The 19,848-nt window shown below is 53.2% G+C and overlaps 1 protein-coding gene across 1 annotated transcript; it reads right to left on the bottom strand.

The window, feature by feature from the left end:
- Positions 1-6,015: 6,015 nt before the first annotated feature.
- Positions 6,016-6,866, bottom strand: LOC129195361 (feather keratin Cos2-3-like). Its single transcript, XM_054801308.1, has 2 exons — positions 6,728-6,866; positions 6,016-6,350 (listed from the first exon to the last, which is right to left on the bottom strand). Exons 1-2 carry the CDS (start codon positions 6,855-6,857, stop codon positions 6,016-6,018), a joined length of 465 nt encoding a protein of 154 aa, XP_054657283.1. The 5' UTR covers positions 6,858-6,866.
- Between the last annotated feature and the right edge of the window lie 12,982 nt (positions 6,867-19,848).

Raw genomic sequence — 19,848 nt, 5'->3', positions numbered from 1 at the left:
TTCCATGCTGGGGTTGTCCCCTCAGAAACTGCTCTTAGGAGTGTAAGGCCCTGATAACAAGTGAATGTCCAAACACCCATCTTGACATGGACAGGGATGGGCTGATGATGGACAGGGAGCGTTGAACAAGAACGGAGCCTGCGGAGGCAGGATAACGTCTTGTGAGACCACTCCTCTATTCCTAAAACACGTGAACAATGACCATCTGTGCCCTGTGCACCATGTGCCTGTGAAAGATCACCAGTCACTTGGTCAGCCCTGAAAGGGGGGGGGGGGGGGCAGTGAGACCCCCAGGACCCCCCAACCCACCAACTCATTTCTAGAACATTTCTGAACATTCCTGAGCACATACTGCGCCTGCTCAGTGATGACAGACCCCCGCCTATGGGGCGGGCACATCGGGTTATAAAAAGGGAAAAAGTAAGTTTTTGGCATGTGCCCATGTGGTGGGTTGACCCTGGCTGGAGGCCAGGTGCCCGCCAGAGCCGCTCTCTCACTCCCCTCATTCACCAAACAGGGGAGAAAAAGGCATAACGAAATGCTTGTAGGTTGAGATAAGGACAGGGAGAGATCACTCACTAATTGTTGTCACGAGCAAAACAGACTGAACTTAGAGAGGAAATTCATCTGATTTATTACTAAGCAAAACAGAGTAGAGGAATGAGAAAAATAAAATGGAATCTTAAAACACCTCCCCCCACCCCTCCCATCTTCCCGGGCTCAACTTCACTCCCAGCTTCAACCTTCCCCCCCTCAGCGGCACAGGGGGACGGGGAATGGGGGTTACGGTCAGTTCATCACACGTTGTTTCTGCCGCTTCTTCATCCTCATGGGGAAGACTCCTCTCATCGTTCCCCTGCTCCAGCATGGAGTCCCTCTCACAGGGTGCAGACCTTCAGGAGCAAACTGCTCCAGCGTGGGGTCCCCCACGAAGTCACAAGTCCTGCCAGCAAACCTGCCCTGGCGTGGGCTCCCCTCTTCACGGGTCCAGAGGTCCGGCCAGGAACTTGCTCCAGCGTGGGCTTCCCACGGGCCGCAGCCTCCTTCAGGTGCTTCCACCTGCTCCAGCGTGGGGTCCTCCACAGGCTGCAGGTGGAATCTCTACACCCCCTCATCCTTCCTCCATGGGCTGCAGGGGGACAGCCTGCTTCACCATGGTCTTCACCAGGGGCTGCAGGGGGATCTCTGCTCCGGCGCCTGGAGCACCTCCTCCCCCTCCATCTGCATTGACCTTGGTGTCTGCAGAGTTTCTTACATCTTCTCACTCCTCTCTCCAGCTGCAAAAGCTCTCCCTCTCTAAGTGTTTTTCTTCTTCTTAAATATGTTATCACAGAGGCACTGATTGGCTTGGCCTTGGCCAGCAGCGGGTCCGTCTTGGAGCCAGCTGGCATTGGCTCTATCAGACACAGGGGAAGCTTCTAGCAGCTTCTCACAGAAGCCACCCCTGTAGCCCCCCCGCTACCAAAACCTTGGCACACAAACCCAACACAGCCCTCCACCTGAAGACTACAACTATGAGCAGAGAACATCGCTGGATCCAAGGGTGGTGATATCTTTTCTCTCCCTCTCTCTTTTCTTTCTCTCTTTTCCTCTCTATCACTCTCTTTGTCTCTAACTTAATTTTCGGCATGTTAGGGTAATATCGTCACATGTTTTGCTGAAACCTTACCTTTCATAGTTCTGCTAAATTTTGAGCATTGTTATGACCTTTACCAAGCCTCTATCTTTTCTAGTTCCACTGAGTTTTAAGTAAATTTATAGTTGGTTTGAACCTCTAAAGTAATTGTCATTACTTCTGCTTACCGCGCAGAGAATTAAAAAGTTAACTCACTCTCACCCCCTGAGTGGGATTGGACAAGGAGTCTACAAGCGCTGGTCAGTTTTTCAGAACCACCTTTTAAAAGCACAGGCACAGGCATTCCATTGTGTTGAAAGTTAAGCAAGCAGGGCAGAAGACCAGCCTGGCTGAACAGGGAACTCCTCGCAGAGCTCAAGAGGAAAAAGAACTTGCAAGATCTTTAGAAGGAAGGTCAGGCTTTGCGGGGAGATTACAGAGCTGTCGTTCGCTTATGCAGGGAGGAGATATGAAAGGCTGTGGTGGTTTAACTTGGCAGGCAGCTAAAACAACCGCACAGCTGTTCGCTCACTATCCCTGCCCACAGTGGGATGGGGGACAGAATTGAAAAGAAAAAAAGTTAATACTCCTGGCTTTAGAAAAAGACAGTTTAAGAGGACAGAAAGGAAGGGAGGAAGAGGAGAAGTAGTAGAAGTAGAAGTAGCAGTAGCAGTAGCAATAATAATAATAATAATAATAATAATAATAATAATAATATAAATAATATTAATAATAATAAAGTATATAGAAAATAAGTGATGCACAGCACAATTTCTCACCACCTGTAGCCGATGCACAGCTGCTGCACCTCCTGGCCAACCCCCCAGTTATATACTGAGCATGATGTCATATGGCATGGACTATCCCGTTGGCCAGTTTGGGTCAGCTGTCCTGGCTGTGTCCCCTCCCAGCTTCTTGGATGCCCCCTGCCTTCTCCTTGGCAGGCCAGTATGAGAAGCTGAAAAGTCCTTGACTGCTTGGCAGCAAGTAAAAACATCAGTGTGTTATTCACATTATTCTCTCTCTAAATCCAAAACACAGCACTCTACCAGCTGCTAGGAAGAAAATTAACTCTACCCCAGCTGAAACCAGGACAAAGGGCAAAGCTCAATTAGAGTTGAAACTGGCTAGTGTCATGTCAGACAACAAGAAAGGCTTTTTGGAAGCATGTTAACAGCAAGAGGAGGCCTAAAGAAACCATTGGGCTGATACTTGTTGAAGATGGCCACCTGACTAATGGGAATGAAGAAAAAGCAGAGGTATTCAAAGCTTTTTTTGCCCCAGCCTTTAACAGTACCGGTAGACCTTGAGCTGCCTGGTCCTGTGAGTCAGAGGACAACAGCTGCGGGAAAAGTGACTTTCCATTGGTAGACACTGAAATTGGAAGGGACCAGTTGTATCAGCTGAATGTTCATAAGTCCATGGGGCCAGATGGGATTCATGCCAAAGTACTGAAGGAGCTGGCGGATGTTATGGTAGGACCCCTTTCAATCATCTACCAAAAGTCTTGGAGGTCTAGGGAGGTCCCTGCTGACCGGAAGCTTGCCAATGTTATCCCAATTTACAAGAAGAGCCTGAGGGAAGACCCAGGAAACTACAGACCTGGTAGCCTAACCTCAGTTCCTGGAGAAATAATGGAGAAGATTATACTGGTTGCAACTGAAAGGCATTTAAAGCGCAATGCAGTCATCAGGCAGAGTCAACATGGGTTCACAAAGGGAAAGTCCTGTGGAACTACTGTTCTTCTGTGATAAGGTCACCTGCCTAGTGGATGAAGGGAAGGCAGTGGATGTAGTTTTTCTGGATTTTAGTAAGGCTTTTGATACTGTCCCTCACAGCATGCTTCTGGACAAGTTGTCCAGCTGTGAGATGAGCAGGTACACGATGTGCTGGCTGAAGAACCGGCAGAACGGCAGGGCTCAAAGGGTTGTAGCGAACAGGGCTAGGTCTGGCTGGTGACCAGTCACCAGCAGTGTGCCTCAGGGCTCAATTCTAGGGCCAGTTCTTTTCAATATTTTTATCAGTGATCTTCATGCAGGAGTTGAATGCACCATGAGCAATTCTGCTGATGATACCAAACTGGGAGGTGCTGTTGACTCTCTTGAGGGACAAGAGGCCTTGCAGAGGGATCTAGATATTTGGAGCACTGGGCAATCATCAAAGGCATGCAATTTAATAAGATCAAATGCAGGATTCTGCACCTGGTACGGAGCACTGCCAGACACAAGTATAAATTGGGAGAGCAGCCCTGCAGCAAGGGATCTGGGGATGCTGGTTAACAGCCAGCTCACTATGAGTCAGCAGCATGCCCTGGCAGCCAAGAGGGCAAACCACATCCCGGGGTGCATCAAACCCAGTATAACCATCTGGTCAAGATTGGTGATTATGCCACTGTACTTAGCATTGGTGCAGCCTCACCTAGAGTGCAGCATGTAGTTCTGGCTCCCACAACTTAAAAAAGATGTTAAGATACTTGAATGTCTCCTCTCCTCTCCTCTCCTTCCCTTCCCCATGCCAGAGGTTGCCCTTACCTTAATGGACAATGTGGAAAAAGCATACCTAGTGCCTGCAAATTAGCATCAGCATCTATGAGGCCTGAGCTCTCATAGAGACCCTGAGCCAGGGGCCAAGCCAGAGCTGGGACCCATGGTTGCATTGGGTCTAGGTGGGCTTGGTCCTGATGCTCATTGTCCTTGTGTTACCATAGGACTCAGCACTGCCTCGCACAGAACCTGGACTGGGGGGAGGTGCCCCCCATCCTCACCCCATGCAGGAATGACCCTGTCCTCCACCCTGGTCCTGTGGTGCTGGCGGTGTGTGGGGTCTGTGTGAGAGCAAACCCCCACACCACAGAGTCCCAGGGTCTGCAGATGAGGGAAGGCCTTGGCCTGAGTGTGGGGAGCAGTGGTGCTGCACGAAGCACCGGGGCCACTTCAGCCCCAGGGCTCTGGGAATGCCGAAGGAGCTTGGTGCCTGGGGGAAGGCACTCCAACCTGTGCCCTGTGGTTGGGCTGGTGCGTGCCCTGGGCCATTCAGGGACAGCTCATGATTCATGCTGAGTGCAGAACCAAATCCTGCTGTGACTGCCAGGTCTCTGCAGAGCTGGGGGTATCTCCTCTCGCACAGCACCTTTCTGGACCAGAGTTGCGTTGTGGCACTTGTGGGGCCGTTGAGGTCCTGGGCCTCAGGAAAGCTGTGCTGGAGGAAGGCAAGGCAACAGAGAGCAGTGTTGCATGTCTGAGCAGCAGTCACTGTCCTGGGGCTGCCTTCACCCGAGAGGGTGCTGGGTTCAGAGGGACAGGGGGCTCCAGTGCATGGCCTGCTGTTGCCGATATCAACACTAACTTGTGAACACCTCAGCCAAGAGGTTGGCAACAACTGGGCCATGCCAGATGCTGTGCTGAAGGGGGACAGGGCTGCATGGGGAAGCTGTCCCTGCTGCCCATGCCCAGGTGTGATGACAATGGCCCCAGGATCAGATGATGGAGAGATGGGACAGATGGATGACTGTGGGCCATCTGCATGGCTATTTTCCCATTCCCAATTCCAGCCATCCTTTAGCAATGTATTTTTCTGAGTCTCCTTCCCCAGTACAGTTCCACCCAAAGCAAGAGGAGCACTCTTCCCCATGACCTTGTGGGACTGATGACGTCCCTGGGACAGCCCACATGCCCACAGGTCCTCTCTGGAGGACAGTAGTTGTCAGGATTCCTGTTCACATGACGTGCTCCAGGGCCAAGGGGGTATTTCTGAGAGGAGATGCAGCAAGGCAAGGACTGGTGGCCATTGGCTGTGGAGTAACTAGGGTTGTCTTCCTCAGCCTCACGAGGCAAAACCTGAAAGAAGACTTCCTGCAGTGTGTCCCACTCTCCAATGCCTGTATAGGAGTGATGATGCCTCCTCCTAATTGCTGCTCAAAGCAATGTCATTCTCTCTCGGCGGTCAGTATGCAGATGGAAAGACCACCGGAGGGACACAGACAAGGTTGCATCAATTTATTACTGAGTCTAAAGAGGGAAATGAGGTTACTGCAAGTGGAGGCCCCCAGTGCGGGGACGAGCAGGAGCAGCAAAGAATCTGTTTCTCTTTTCCTGTTGACAGAGTTCCCACAGGACCAACCTGTCAACATGCCTGGCAAAGGGAGACAGTCAAGAAGATTACTCCATGCTGTGAGGTAAGCACAAGGCACCAAAGACAAGAGAGGAAAAGTGTGAGGGGAAGAGAGGAAAGGTAGGCATTGGCCGTAGTTTCAGAGAGCTCAGGCTGGCCCAGTCTTGCCCTTGCTGTGCAAGCCACAGATGGTCAGCTGCCCTTAAAACGATGCCACAAATTTTGATCCTCTGTCCAGCATCATGTTCAGAGTTCCTGGGGGTCCTTGTCCGAGGCCGTTGCCAGTATCTTTAGCAGGGCGGACATCTACAGCCACAGTAGCGGCTGGTGATACAGGAGAGGTCACAGCACCCAGAGGTGATGGGCACTCCATCACAGCTGAGGATGCTGCCAATGGCAGCGGAGGTGGACGAGCCCACAACGGTGTTCTGTGGGAAGGAGCTGAGGATGGGGCCGGGCAGGGTCACCACCACGGGGGAGGGCTGGATGACGACGTTGGAGTTCTGGCACTGCCTGACACAAGGCTCATTGCAGCTGTTGGCCAGCGGGGTCGGGCCACAGGGCTGGCAGGGCAGGCAGGGCTGGCACTGGTCGTAGCAGGACATGTCTTGGGGCAGAGGTTCACCTGGGAGAGAGAGTAGGGAGGAAGCAAAACATGGGGATGTGTGAGGAGCAGCCTGTCACCACACCATGAGGGAGCCAAAGAACATGCAGGGCCAGGAGGTGGAGGCTCAGCAGAGATGTATGAGAGCTTCTTGGCCTCGTTCTGCCAGGGCCCATAAAAGCCACAGAGCTCCTATGCAGCCACTGTTTAGCCCCTGAGTCCAGAAGCCACCTCAGTACAGTCCCAGCTTCCCTCCATGCCTAACCTTCTCCCCACTTCCCTCTCTCGTGACAAGCAGCCCCAACATCTGGCACAGAACAAAGCTGGTGTCACCTGAGAAGCCCACTGAGATGAGACCTCCTTTTAGAGAAATCAGAGAAGGAGAAGGAGCTTCCGACTCACCTGGTTCCCAAGGAGAAGGAGGCAAGAGAAGTGGCTGAGGAAGTGAGGAGTTGGGCTGGCTTTTATCATGGACCTTTGCTGCCAGAGGCATCCCTTGTAGAGGTGATTATTTTCTGACAAGCTCATCTTGAATGCAAAACATCCCAGCTAATGCTGTGGGCTGTGTTCTGGCTTCCTGCACTGCTGTCTTTTCATGTCCTGCTTTATGCCAGGCACATTCCTCAGTGAAGGCATCTTTTGTGTGACAGGATGAGAGGCCCAAGCATTTCCCATGCAGAACACGTCAGTGTGGGCAGAGGACTCATCTCACATGCTGGAAGAGTCCAGAAAAGATCACTCAAGATGAAGTAAACAGCTGGCTCAGACAACACACATGCACAGACACACACACAAATCTAGCCCTCTAGACATGTAGAGTCAATTGGGAAGACTCAAGACACCCAAAGAGAGGCTGTCTGCACTGCCCAGGGCCACTGCACAGGTCGTGGACTTGACAGAGTCTTCTTCTGCATGTCCTGTGTCCAAGGGTTCAGTGTGGCTGAGGGAAGACTGGTCTGCACTCGGCGAGAGCCGGAGATGCAGCTGATGAGAGTGAGGTTCCCAGCATGACACTTTCACTGACACAGAAGGCCTCTCCCTGCTCTCTGTCTGTCCTAGAGTACCCTGGACATGGATATGGCCTTTAGCCATGGCATGGAGGTGGTGTAAGGGCTGGTAGGAGAGTTTGTGTGTTCACTTCTGATCATCGCATGATGAAGCAAGCCGTGCAGAGGTGACCAGGTAGGCAGGCCATGATACGAGCTCATGCTAGCTGGGGAGTTCAGAGGCCACAAATGATGAAATGCAGGATCAGTGTCTCCAGAAGGATGGTTTGTCCCATTTACCGTGCACGTCTGCTTTGGGATGGGCTAAGTCCAGTGTGGCAGCTGATGTCTCCTCACTGACTGTGTGGAGAGTCTACAGAGTCTGTTAGAGCAGGTCCAGAGGAGGGCCACAAAAACAATCAGAGGGATGGAACCCCTGCCCTATGAAGAAAGGCAGAGAGAGGTTCTCCTCAGATTTTACTGACACGGCTTCTCCGCAGGTCTACCACAACCCTGAGCCTCCCAGCAGACTCTCTGAGAATGAAGCAGCACCCACAGGAGAAGAAGAAAGACCTAGGGAGTTCCTACTGCCATTTGGACATGCACAAGTTCACTGGATGATGCATCAAAGGGGGTTCTGAGAGCTGACTGGACAGCCCCTGGAAGGAAGATGGAGCAAATACTCTCACACTCACTCACAACCTTTGTGTACACTCATGCTTGCATTACAATTGAAGAAACTCCTCCAAACTTAGATGTTTCCATCTACCCTTAGTGATCTCCTTAAGGGAGATGTGGGGGTATGAAACCAGCCCCAGATCTGGAAAGGAAGTGGAGCCTCACTGGGGGATTTACATGGTGTGTCTAGGACAAGCCAGACTCCCCACAGCCTGCAAACACTGAGGCTAAGACTCCAGAAATGAGCGTGACTGGTCCCAGTAAGAAAGGCACTCAGACTCTTCAAAGCATTCCTTCAAATGCCATCTATTAGCGCTAAGAACAGAAAGAAAGAGAGGACAGTATAGGTAACCTTACCTCCCTTCAGATGCTTAGAACCCTGAGCTGCTCTATGTCAGCTGCTCTGACAGAATGAGAGAATCACAGAAGAGTTGAGGTTGGAAGGCACCTCTGGAGGTCATCTGGTCCCACGCCCCTGCTCAAGCAGGGCCACCTAGGGCCAGTTGTCCAGGACCGTATCTGGGTCAGTTGTGAATATCTCTAAAGAAGGAGACTTGGCAACCTCCCTGGGCAACCCGTGCCAGTGCTCAGTTACTTGCACAATACAATGTGTTGCCCCCTTGCCAGGGACAGGACACTGTGCAGATCCCATCCACAGAAGGGTTACCCCATTGTGGCCAGTTGTGCTTTTGGAGCATTTTCTCAATCGGAAACACCTCTAGTCACCATTTCTACTGTCAAACACTACAACCTTGCCAGCTGTTTAGTACAGGTGAACAACTACCAGCAGCTTTCACATCCCTGTTTCTTAGGGTGTCAATTTAGCGGTCCAGCAGGGGAGTCAGAGTGGTGTAAATAACAGCTGCAGCTCTGCCTGTAGATGGTTTGAACCACCATAGAAAAAAGGACCTCTGGCAACAATACACTTAGACTGAACTGTAACACCCACATAGATCTTGTGCCCTTTTCTGCCTTTCCAAGATCAATTTTCTTGGACAGGCAAACCAGGGGTCATGCCAAGAGCCACGAGCAGCTGTCCCTTCTGTCACAAGACATGCCATCCCTCCCTCTTCCACCAGGATAATTGCTGATGGTATCATCCTGAAGAAGGACCTTCTGCTTATTACGAGGTCTACTGTGGGAAGGATAGGAAGTCCAGCTGTGCTGCTGGAGATGATGGGTATTGATAGCATGACTAGGGAAGAAGGATTTCCGACATGCAAGTGAAATGCCTTTATAAAAGTTTGGCCTTCAGTTGTTTTGAGAGATGTTTCATTAGGCATAAGTCCCTGGTGCAGGACGGTGGAAGGGGGTTTTCCGTTCTTCCACTTGTACACTCTTGTCAGGACATCTGGATTTTCATGCAAGCAATAGGATATGAGGCTGTAGTGGCTGCCAAGAGACATTTCCACCCATCAGAAGGGATGAGATTTGCAGGTGTAAAATCTCTTTGCTCCCCCCAGAATGGCAGCCAGTTCCTGAGTACAAATTCTCAGGTGGGGGGACCCGTGAAGCAGTCAAGAGATGTGCCTTCCCCTTCAGCTCTCTTGGGAAGTGCACCCAGTACCCTCATCCTTGCTGATCTTCATGTTCTCCTGCAAGCTCTGTGTCAGAGCAATTTGATCTGCCTCAGAAATACACCGTTTCTCTGTCCCCATTTCTGTGCTGACTGCCCTCACCTCCCACATGCTCAGCTCCAGTTTCCAGCATCGACATATTCAGCAGCATGAGCAACTTTTCCCTGCTACTCCTGCCCATGCATGCTGGCCAGGTCCCCTAGATTGGATGGTGGAGTGGAGATGGAGTGGTGGCTATGGGCCATCCCAAAGGCTGTTCCCTGCTTTACCACTTGTGCCATTCTGCAAAGCAAACTATCTTCCAGAACCCCACACCCCCTGCCACCGCAGTGCAGTTCCAACCATAGCGAGATGAACGCCCTTCCTCAAGAGCTCATGGGGATGCTGACCCCTCAGGGCCTCCTGCCTTTCTGGGCTTTTGTGGGCAGAGAAACAGCAAAGTAAGGCCTGATGGTCACTGGCAGCAGAGCATCCAGGGATGTCTTCCTCAGCTCCATGTCACAGTGCCCAAAAGAGGAGCCACTGCAGGCTGTCCCAACCTCCCATTCCTCTGTGAATGGAGAATGTGCCCTCACCCCCTTCATCCCCAGAGCAACACCCTTCTCCTTTGGCAGTGTGGGGAGTGTCCACAGAGGGAAGGACTACGTGGAAGGCCAGGCTTGAATGCAGCAGAACTTTAATGAGTCAAAACAGGGAAACAAAGTCACTCCAAGTAAAGCAGAGCAGTGCAGGGACCCCTGGAGGCAGCCAAGAGTCTGTGGTCCTTGGCCATGGAGAAGTTCCTGCCTGCTGTCTTTCCGCCTGCCCCATAGCTACAGAGGAGACAGATGGTACCCACCAGGCTGCTCTTGGTGAGACCTTGCTGCCAAGGGGAACCAAAGCAAACAAGGAAGAGGGAGAGAAAAGCAAAGCCATCCAGCTATAGTGAAATCAACATCCAAAATCTCGATCGTCTGCCCAGCACCATCTTCTGAGTTCCTCAAGGTCTCTCAGTGGGGTGTTTCTAGCATCTTTCTCAGAGGAGGCACCTCCTGCCACCATAGCGGCTGGAAATGCCAGAGAGGTCACAGCACCCAGAGGTGATGGGCACTCCATCACAGCTGAGGATGCTGCCAACAGCAGCAGAGGTGGACGAGCCCACAACGGTGTTCTGTGGGAAGGAGCTGAGGATGGGGCCAGGCAGGGTCACCACCACAGCAGGCGGCTCAATGACGACGGTGGAGTTCTGGCACCGCCTGACACAGGGCTCATTGCAGCTGTTGGCCAGTGGGGTCGGGCCACATGGCCGGCATGGCAGGCACTGGTTGTAGCAGGACATGTCTCTAAGGGTGGAGGTGCACCTGGAAGAGAGGGCAGGGAGGAAGCAGAGCACAAGGGTGGGTGAGGAGCAGCCTGCTATTTTCTGTGTCACAAAGGTGCCAAGGCCACCCCTGAGTGGGGAGCTGGAAGCTGGACCCACACAGTCTTTATCGCCCTACAAAGAGCAGCCTGGTCCAGGGAGTCTCTATCCTAATTCGTAAACCAAAAGTCCTCTCAGCCCTGTCCCAGCGTCTCTCTAAGCATACCTCCTCCCCACTTCTCTTTCCCGTAGTAACATGCTTCAAGCCCCAGCACAGGACAGAGCCAGTATCAGCTGAGAGGTCCATCAAGGAAATCTCTCACTTTGGACGAGGAGGAGAAGGGGCTCCAGACTCACCTGGTTCTCAAGGAGAAGGAGACAGGAGAAGAGGATGAGAGAGCAGGGGCTTGGGCTGGCTTTTATGCCTGCCCTGCATTGCCGCAGGACCAGAGGCACCCTTTGCAGAGGTAACAATTTTCTGACAAGCTCATCTTGCATGCAAACCATCACAGCTAATGATACGGGCTGTGCTTTCTTTTCCAACACTGCTGCCTTTTCATTTCCAGGTTTGTGCCATGCCCATTCCCTGATGAAGGCTTCTTCTGAGCGCTGGGGTGAAAGGCTCCAGGATTTCTAGGGCAGGAATGCAGCAGTGCAGACAGAAGGCTCAGCCCAAGTGCTGGATGGGTCCAGCGCAGACAAGTGACATTAGCCTGGGTCACTGTGTTGGGTCTGTTTGCAGTGCTGTTCTCAGGAAGAAGCTCCTGCCGTCCTTAGCTGGACCCCCAAGGGATGGCTTGTATGACCATGTGCCACCTCCATCTCTTTCCTTCCCTCCTCAGCTCTCCCCCATGCTCACTTGTTCTTGCCTCCCCAGGTGTGTGGGTTGTGCTGCTAGGTTTTGACCCCATCCTGACTAACACTGCCCTCAGGAAAAAAATTCTTGCTGGTTTTGGCTCATCCCCTCTCTGTGCATCTGTGAGTACACAAAAATTGCCATGCGCTTGCCTGGGGCCTTGTCCTTCCCCAGAGTGCTCTAGCCCTGCTGCTGTTGTTCCTAGGTGTCCTTAGCCAAGTCCATGGTTCGTTGTGTTCCTATGTGTGTTCCTGTCTTGTGTGCTTTTGTGAGCAGCTGGGTTTGTGTGGATGGGTGTGGGAGCACAAGTTTGTGCATGATTCCATGCCAGTGTGCAGGGGACTGTGCCTCTGTATGGGGGGGTGTGGGTGTGTGTGTGTATGTGTGTTCATGTGTCTCCTTGTGCGTTCCTCATCAGGAGGGAATGTGCTGCTTATGGCAGGGACACTCTCCACTACTGTGTCCATGAACACCACAGAGCAGCAGGTTCAAAAGATCTGAAGGAGCCGGAGTGCAGCTGAGTGGTGATGACACCAGCCTGCTAGAGATCTGTCCAGGGAAGAGGCCCTGAAATGCAGCCCCTGCCTCCTGACTCCTCTTTTTCCTGCCCCTCCAAAGCTCATGCTCCGCTGCTGCTGATTTTAGGTCCCAACAAGGATGGTTTCACTCCAGCTTGGATCCCTAGTTTTATTCAGTGTGACAACATTGGGAGTGTCCCAGCATGGCTGGCAGTCGCAACTCCCTGCCTCTCCAGACAACACCACAGCTGCTCTCCCCAGCGATAGAGAGTTCAAAAGGATGAGGTTTGCTTTATGGGCATGGAGGATGTCTGAGGATTCCTGCTGACCCTGTGCTGGCCATCCCTGAGTGCCCCCTCTCATGTCCCAGCCAATGTCAAACGTACAACTCATTGACCTGGTGCTGTGTCAGGCAGGGACTGAGACCTTGTCCCAAACAGGTCCTGAATGCAGGGAACACGAAGCCTGGCATTGCTGTGCTCTGAGGAGAACGACAGACTCTCTGTCTTTCACAGGAAAGCCAAAGAGCTGATGACTGCTTTGGACTTCAGCCTACAAAGACTTTCATGCCCCCCATTGGACTCTCCCTCTGAGTGCCCAGCAACTGCTCCTGGGAAGCAAGGGACATTGGATCTGAGCCACATGCCCCAAAGCCTGATGCTGTCCCACAGGCATGTACAGAACTGACCCTCTTTCCAACACGGGCTGTCCACAGTGTGTAAAGTTCCTGAGACCATCTCCTGTCCTGAATGTCTGCCTGCCTGGGCTCAGGTCCAACTTGGAGGCAGAGCTGTTGAGGGCTTCCCTCCTTCCATGTAATGGCCTTTGGTGAGATGAGGGCCAGGGAGTTCTTCTGGAAGAGCTCAGCCAGGGCTGATTCCCCTCTCTGTGGAGCTGCTTTTGAGCTGAGGCTGCAGTGTAGCCAAGGGCCTACCTCAATGTTTTCTCAGGAGGTGACAGACACTGTGGAGAACAGAAGGGAGAGCAGGGTATGTGTACCTGGAGTTTAGAAGGATGTTTGACACCCTCTCCTTTACTTCCTTTCTGACCAAAAGGGAGATGCAAGGGTTCATTAAGAGGACGATAAGGTGCGTGGAAAACTGGCTGGACAACCACACTCCAAAAGTACTGACCGTGAAGAAATGGACTGACTGGAAGCTCCCAAAGGCCAAAAAGGGCACATGCAAGGTTTTGCTCCTGAGGGAGGAACCAGCCCATGTGGTCATGCAGGCTGGGGGCTGGCTGCCTTGGCAGCAGATGCACAGAAAAGGATGTGTGGTTTTAGGAGACACCCAGCTGAACGGGAGACAGCAGTGTGCCCTTGCAGCAAACGGGACCAACTGCATCCTGAGCTGTGTTAGTCAAAGTGAGGCCAGCAGGTGCAGGAAAGTGACCCTGTCCCTCTGGCCCTTGTGAGACCACCACTGGAGTACCGCATCCAGGTTGGGGCTCCCTGGTCCAAGAAGGATTTTGACATAGTGAAGTGAGTCCAACAAAGTCCACCGAGTTGATTAGGGGGGCTGGCAAACATGATGTGTGAGGAGAGGCTGAAAGAACTGGGCCTGCCCACCTTGGAGAAGAGCTGTCTCAGGGGACACCTTCTTGCTTCTACAACTACTGAATCAGAGGGGACAGAGAAAATGGACCAAGACACTGGAAGTGCTCAGCATTAGGAGTGGAGGCAATGGACATCAGCTGGGATACGGAGAAATCAGATTAAGCAGTAGCCTAAAAGAAAGAACAACAACTGGAAGGTGTTTCCCAGGGAGGTTTTGCAACCTCCATCCTGGGAAGTCTTCAAGGCTGGACTGCATATGACCTTGAGCAACCTGATCTAATGGGATCTGTTCTGAGCGTGGGATTGATCTAGATGACTTCTGGAGGCCCCTTCTCACCTACCTTCTGACTGTGTACCTTTCACGGTGCCCTACCTGACCCGTGCATGCCCATGTCACACTTGTGCTCACATCCCCTTTACCACGACACAACTTTTAGGCATTGAGCTGGGAGTGCAGAGAGGCAGCTGAAGGGAGGCTCTGGGCCTCCTCCCTGCCATCCGCAGGGCATCAGTGGCTGCTGTTTCCAGCCCCTGAGCTCAGAGACAACTCTGGGAAGCTGGTCCACCTCCTGGTCAGGGTCCTACAGCTGTTCCAGGCTGCAGCTGGCGCTGTGCAGGCTTCTTCTTGCTGAGGGGTCGTTGCTGGAGGATGGGGAGAGTCGGACTGGCAGGAGCCAAACTTCTGCCGGTGCAGAGCCACGGAGCACTCTCAGCCCGGGCAAGACCCCGAGCGTCACTGTGGCAGGGCTCAGCCCCGGGGCAGAGTTGGTGGAGGAGGAGAGGAGAGGAGAGGAGAGGAGAGGAGAGGGGAGGAGAGGGGAGGGGAGGGGAGGGGAGGGGAGGGGAGGGGAGGGGAGGGGAGGCGGCACCGCGGGCGGAGCAGAGAGCCGGGGCTGGCGGGGGGCAGCGAGGCGCGGGCGGCAGAGCGGCGGGATGCGGCGGTGCCGGGGCGCAGGGCTGGCGGGGCTGGCCGCGGTGCTCCTGGGTGCGTGGGGCTGGCGGTGGTGGGGGCGGGGGACCGGGCCGGTGCTGAGCTTGGGGTGTTCCCCGCAGGTCCCTGGAGGCTGCCGTCCCCTCTGGCTTCTTCACGGACCTCTGTCCCCGAGCCATCCTCCCGTCCATCTCTCCCTCTGCTACCATTCCACATTCCCTTAGAAAAATCATCGCTCTGTTCTTTCAACAACCCTGTCTGACTCCTACTTTCCACCTGTGCCTTTCCATATAATTAATGCAGTCATTCCTTCGCACTTGCTTTTCTCTTTCTTTCTTTCTTTCTTTCTTTCTTTCTCTCTTTCTTTCTTTCTTTCTTTCTTTCTTTCTTTCTTTCCTTTTTCCCCCTTTTCTCTTCAGTGTCTCCCCCCTTCCAACTCTCATTCCTACACTCATCTCTCCACCAATTCTTAATGGGCACTTCCATTACTGTACATGTCAACAGCCTCTGGAAATCCTTCTCCTCATCATATCTATATTGTCCTGGCTGCTTCTGCAGGATTTCCTCTGGGCAACAGCAGGCAGGGCTGGGCAGAAGGCAGCTTTTCAGGGTATTTTTTTCTTCTTTTTCTCGTCGGCAGTGACTGCGGGCAGAACCCAGGTGCAGCAGGAGCCGTCGGCAGAGACCACCGAGGGCACCGGCATCAACATCACTTGCTCACACACCAAGATACAGACCGGCGTGTTCATGCACTGGTACCGTCAGCTCCCGGGCCGGGGCCCCGCATTCCTCGTGAGCACTCTTAAAGAGTCCAAAGAGGTGCCGGACCCGCCGGGCCCCGCGCCCCTTCCCCCGCCCCACCGGCACTGGCACCAGCATCGGGCCCGCCGAGGCTCCGCAGACCCCGCGCCACGCAGCCCTGCCAGGGACGTGCCCCCCACGCGGATCCGGAGACGCCCCCCGGGCAGAAACCTTCTCCCGCCCCTCACCCCATGCTCACCCCCGCACTCCCACCGGGGCGCAGACAGAAATCCCCCGGCACAGTGACGGCAGCGGCAGCGGGGCAGGAATCGCGACCGGAGCGGTGGCGGTGTCCGGCGGTGCCCGGGCAGGAGCGATTGCAGCCGCCGGCCCCGCTGGCTCCCGGAGAGGAGCAGCGCCTTGCTGCTGTGCAGGGGGAGGCGGGCAGCAGAGATCCTCCTGCCCACGGGCAGCCGGACAGCCCTCGGTCCTGCCGCAGGGACCGGCCACTGCTGACAGGGAACACGCAGGGCCTCTCTCGCCCTTCTGACGTGCCCCACTAGGTTAGCCAAGGCGACCCTGAGCAGGTGCTTTCCTCTGCTCTCTAAACACGGGCACTCCTCTCACAAGTGGGGAATGAAAAGCTTTCCTGCCGAAAGAACACCGAAAAAGGGGTGGGGGGGGATGTTTCACATTTTGCTACTTTGTCAAAGCTGGGACATCCAATGTGCACCTGAGTCCTCCAGCTACAGGCTGTCACAGACCTTCCCAAAGGTTCCTGCCAGTGTTACAAAGTCATCAAATGGAGTCAGGAGTTCAAGCTCCACACCCACAGGAGAAGGCAATGTCGGGGTCATGGGCTCCTTCAAGCACTCCCCACAGTGGCTCAGTGTTGAGACCACGAGCTTGTTTGACAGGATTCAGAACCTTTGGACTTGAGGCCCAGCAGACAGGCTAAGAGCTTGGACTGGACACACTGATGGCAGCGTCAAGGGATGCCAGGTTCCTAGGTGGTGAGTGAGTCAGACACAGATTTGCTAAGTTGCCCAATGGAGCAGGAGGCCTCTGGGAAGAGACCATAGGCTCTAGGCAGTCCCCAGGGACCTCTGTGTGTCTCGAGTAGCTGAGAGAGCTGTTCAAAGCCCATGGTCAGAGGCTTCCAAGGCACAGAGGGAAGGATCAACCCTGCTCCCTGTCCCAGCTGGGCTTCGTAACTGTGTTTCCAGAGAACTCCTGGCAGGTGGACAAACAAGGCACAGCAACAGGCACGGCCAGGCGAGCACATGGATCAGACACAAGTTCCCATGGATCGACCCCTCTTGTTCCTGCCTCCATCTGTCTTCCCATGCTTGCTCCAGGCCAAACTCACTTGATCCTTCCCTTTCCCTGCCTCTCATCCTTCCCCTAAACATCCCATGTCTTGCAAAATCCCCAAATCCTTTTCCACAGAGTCCCGTAAGGAGTCCAATACACTTGTAGGCAGAAACACTGTTGAATTCAGAAGGTGATCCTCTCCTCTCATCCACCTGGGGGGTGTCATCCCCAGACAAGAGGTCGACTCTGATACCTGAAAGGAGGTGGAGTAGAGGTCTGTGAAGAACAGGGTTGTACTGGATGTCCTCCCACTAGAGAGAAGCAGTGTCTCTGACTCTGTGTGGGATGTCTACAGTAGGTGCTGTTCCCAGAGACATTTGAAAAGGGAGAGAACTCCCCTGCGGGGAGAGAGAGTCAGACACCTAGATCTCGGAGCTTTTGCCTCTTCCTGGTTCTACCTCCTTTCAGACACTACGGAGGCGCAGGATACACTTGAGTGGCTGCAAAAGGGCCTGTCTCCATCCCTGAGAGAGGTGGGTGCAGGCTCCTGTCTCTGGCTGAGCACTGACTGGCAGGAGATGTTCATCACGGACACTCCTCCCCCGCAGGGGACTTGATGGGCTGGTTGTGATCTCCAGGAGAAGCAAAAAGCAGGAAAACAGCCTGCAGCCGTTAATTTTGTTCTTAACAGAAGAAAGTAGTAGAAGATAGTGCTGTGTTTTGGATTTATGATGAGAATAATGTTGATAGCACACTGAAGGTTCTACTTGCTGCCAAGCAGACAAGGACTTTTCAGCTTCTCATACTGGCCTGCCAAGGAGAAGGCAGGGGGCACCCAAGAAGCTGGGAGAGGACACAGACACGGCAGCTGACCTAAACTGGCCAGACTTTTCCTACTGCAGCCCAGGATGCTGTTGGCCTTCCTTGCCCCCAGGCTGCATTGCCACAGCAGGCTCAGGAACAACCCTGAGACACTGAAACTGAATGGGACACAGCAGTGAGTATTCAGGAGAAGTATCCCAGCTGCGTGTCCAGTTCTAACTCTTCCCTCAGCATCCACCAATGACCACCGTTGGAGAACAGCATGGTGCTCCTGTGGCTTTCCCTCCTAGCCAAAGAAGCCCAAGGAAGGCAAATGTCTTCCCAGCCCGGCATCTGGGGATCAGTGAAAGCCTCACCTTGTGAGCAAGACCCATCAGCCAGGCACGGGACAAGATTCCCTGTTCAATCACTTGAGCTGTCCCCCTGCTTCTCATGTCTCTCCTCCAGCTCTGGGGACTCACCAGTGCTTGGCTGGGGGGAACCCCTGTGTCCCTGAGTCCCAGAGGGTCCTCTGTCCAATGGAAAGCTGCTGATGTCTGCAGTTCTGTGATGTAGTTTGTCCATGTGTGCATGCTTCTCTTGTGATGCTCAGTCTGGTTTAGAAAGCAAAGAGCTGACCCTGGAAAGCATCTGTGCTGGAAGCTGACAAAAGCAGTGATGGTAGCAGGCCAGGATGTTCTCATCAATGGAGTGATGTCAGCTCAGTAGGCCATGGCATCAGGTGTTTGCAGTGAGGGCTTCTGAGGTGACAAAGAAAGCTGAGTCTCTGCCCCTGGAGAAAAATATCTCTGTAGGGTACTGGGAGGTGGATGAGAAGCCCCATTCCCACCTGGATGGGGTAAGAATGCGGTAAGAATGATGAGATTTGGATCCCATCTGGAGGTGCAATTCAGGTCTGTCCTCATGCTGGGCTGTACTCAAACATCTCTGAGGGTGGATTCAGGATCTTGCAGGAAAGGCAGGACATCTGGGAAGGCAAACAATAGATATGTTGGAATATGGGGGCGCACACTAATGCCTTCTAGAATGACATTTCACAGGACCTGAGTGCTTTTCTACACCCACCTTCCACCTGAAACTCACTGCTCATTTGGCCAGCCTTTCCCTTTTCCTTCATGTTTGTAACTTCTTGAAAGTGACTGCCATGGCATAGCATTGCTGCAAGGAGACATTTTGGAGACTGAGCTCAACATAGGGCTTCCCCCCAGAGCCTTGCCTCCAGAAACCCACTTTTCTCTGGGCTCAGGAGCTGTAGGTAGTTAGGGCCCGGCGGCCGGAAGATGTCGCGCTGTACGGAAAGATAAGACCCCTCTCTTAATAGCCAATAGTGTTTAATTTACGACATAAGCAGACGGATGTGATGTTGTAAACCTAAGCTATATAATGCTCTGTTGCCCACCAATAAACGCCATTTGCCGTCCACCACATTGGTGTCCGCGAGCTGATGGACCGAACGACCTGGGATTGGTCGTCGCGCCGTTCCTGAACGAGGTCGCCACGCCAATGATAGGCAACAAGTGGTGCCGAAACCCGGGAAACTCGCCTGGAATCGGGTGAACGGTGGCCGGAGCGGCAGGACCAGCCCGGCGGGGAGGACGCTCCCGGACCAACAAGGAGGATGGAAGCCCTTGTGAAGGACCGAATCATCGGACACCCCCGTAACCTGTATACCCCGGTGGCAAGAGAAGTTGACAAACTGCAATGCCTCTGCGTGATCTTGACTCTGGGGCTTGTTACTACAGGAAAGGCAGAATCAAATTACAATTACCATCAGCCATTTAAATGGTCCCTCCTTCGATTTTGTAACACGACTTCCGATAATGATCTAATTGATTGTTCTAATGCGGTTATTGATTGCTCAATTCTAGCCATGTCCTCATCTACTGCCTCTCTCAGGGCGCTGAATTCTTTGCTCTGTTGTACCAGGGATGTTACTCCTGTGCCTAGTCCTGCACCTCCTATAATCATTAGAGTAGCTATCGTTAGTACTGTAAAGGGTTCCCGTTTTGACAGATGATGTCCTGGGGTAATATATGAGTCGTAGGCATATTCTTCAGGATGGTAAAAGATCTTAGGGATTATAGACGCCTGGACGCAATATTCTGAGGATTCATCAAATATTTCCAAGGACAAACAAGGTGTAAGTCCAACAGTGGAACTAATCCACTTGGCATTTTTGACCGGTATTAACCACCTTGC

Source organism: Grus americana, chromosome 22 (assembly GCF_028858705.1).
Source record: "Grus americana isolate bGruAme1 chromosome 22, bGruAme1.mat, whole genome shotgun sequence".
In the NCBI taxonomy this organism is placed as follows: Eukaryota; Metazoa; Chordata; class Aves; order Gruiformes; family Gruidae; genus Grus; species Grus americana.
The sequence above is the reverse complement of the archived record's forward strand: the minus strand, read 5'-3'. Positions and strand labels throughout refer to the sequence as shown.

What these genes read in the sequence shown, in the direction of transcription:
- LOC129195361 (XM_054801308.1), bottom strand. Translation starts at nt 6,857, where the DNA reads ATGAGCTTGTCAGAAAATAATCACCTCTACAAGGGATGCCTCTGGCAG. An exon ending in TCTCCTTGGGAACCAGGTGA is followed by an intron (nt 6,351 to 6,727) that starts GTCGGAAGCTCC and finishes TCTCTCTCCCAG; the next exon opens with GTGAACCTCTGCCCCAAGAC.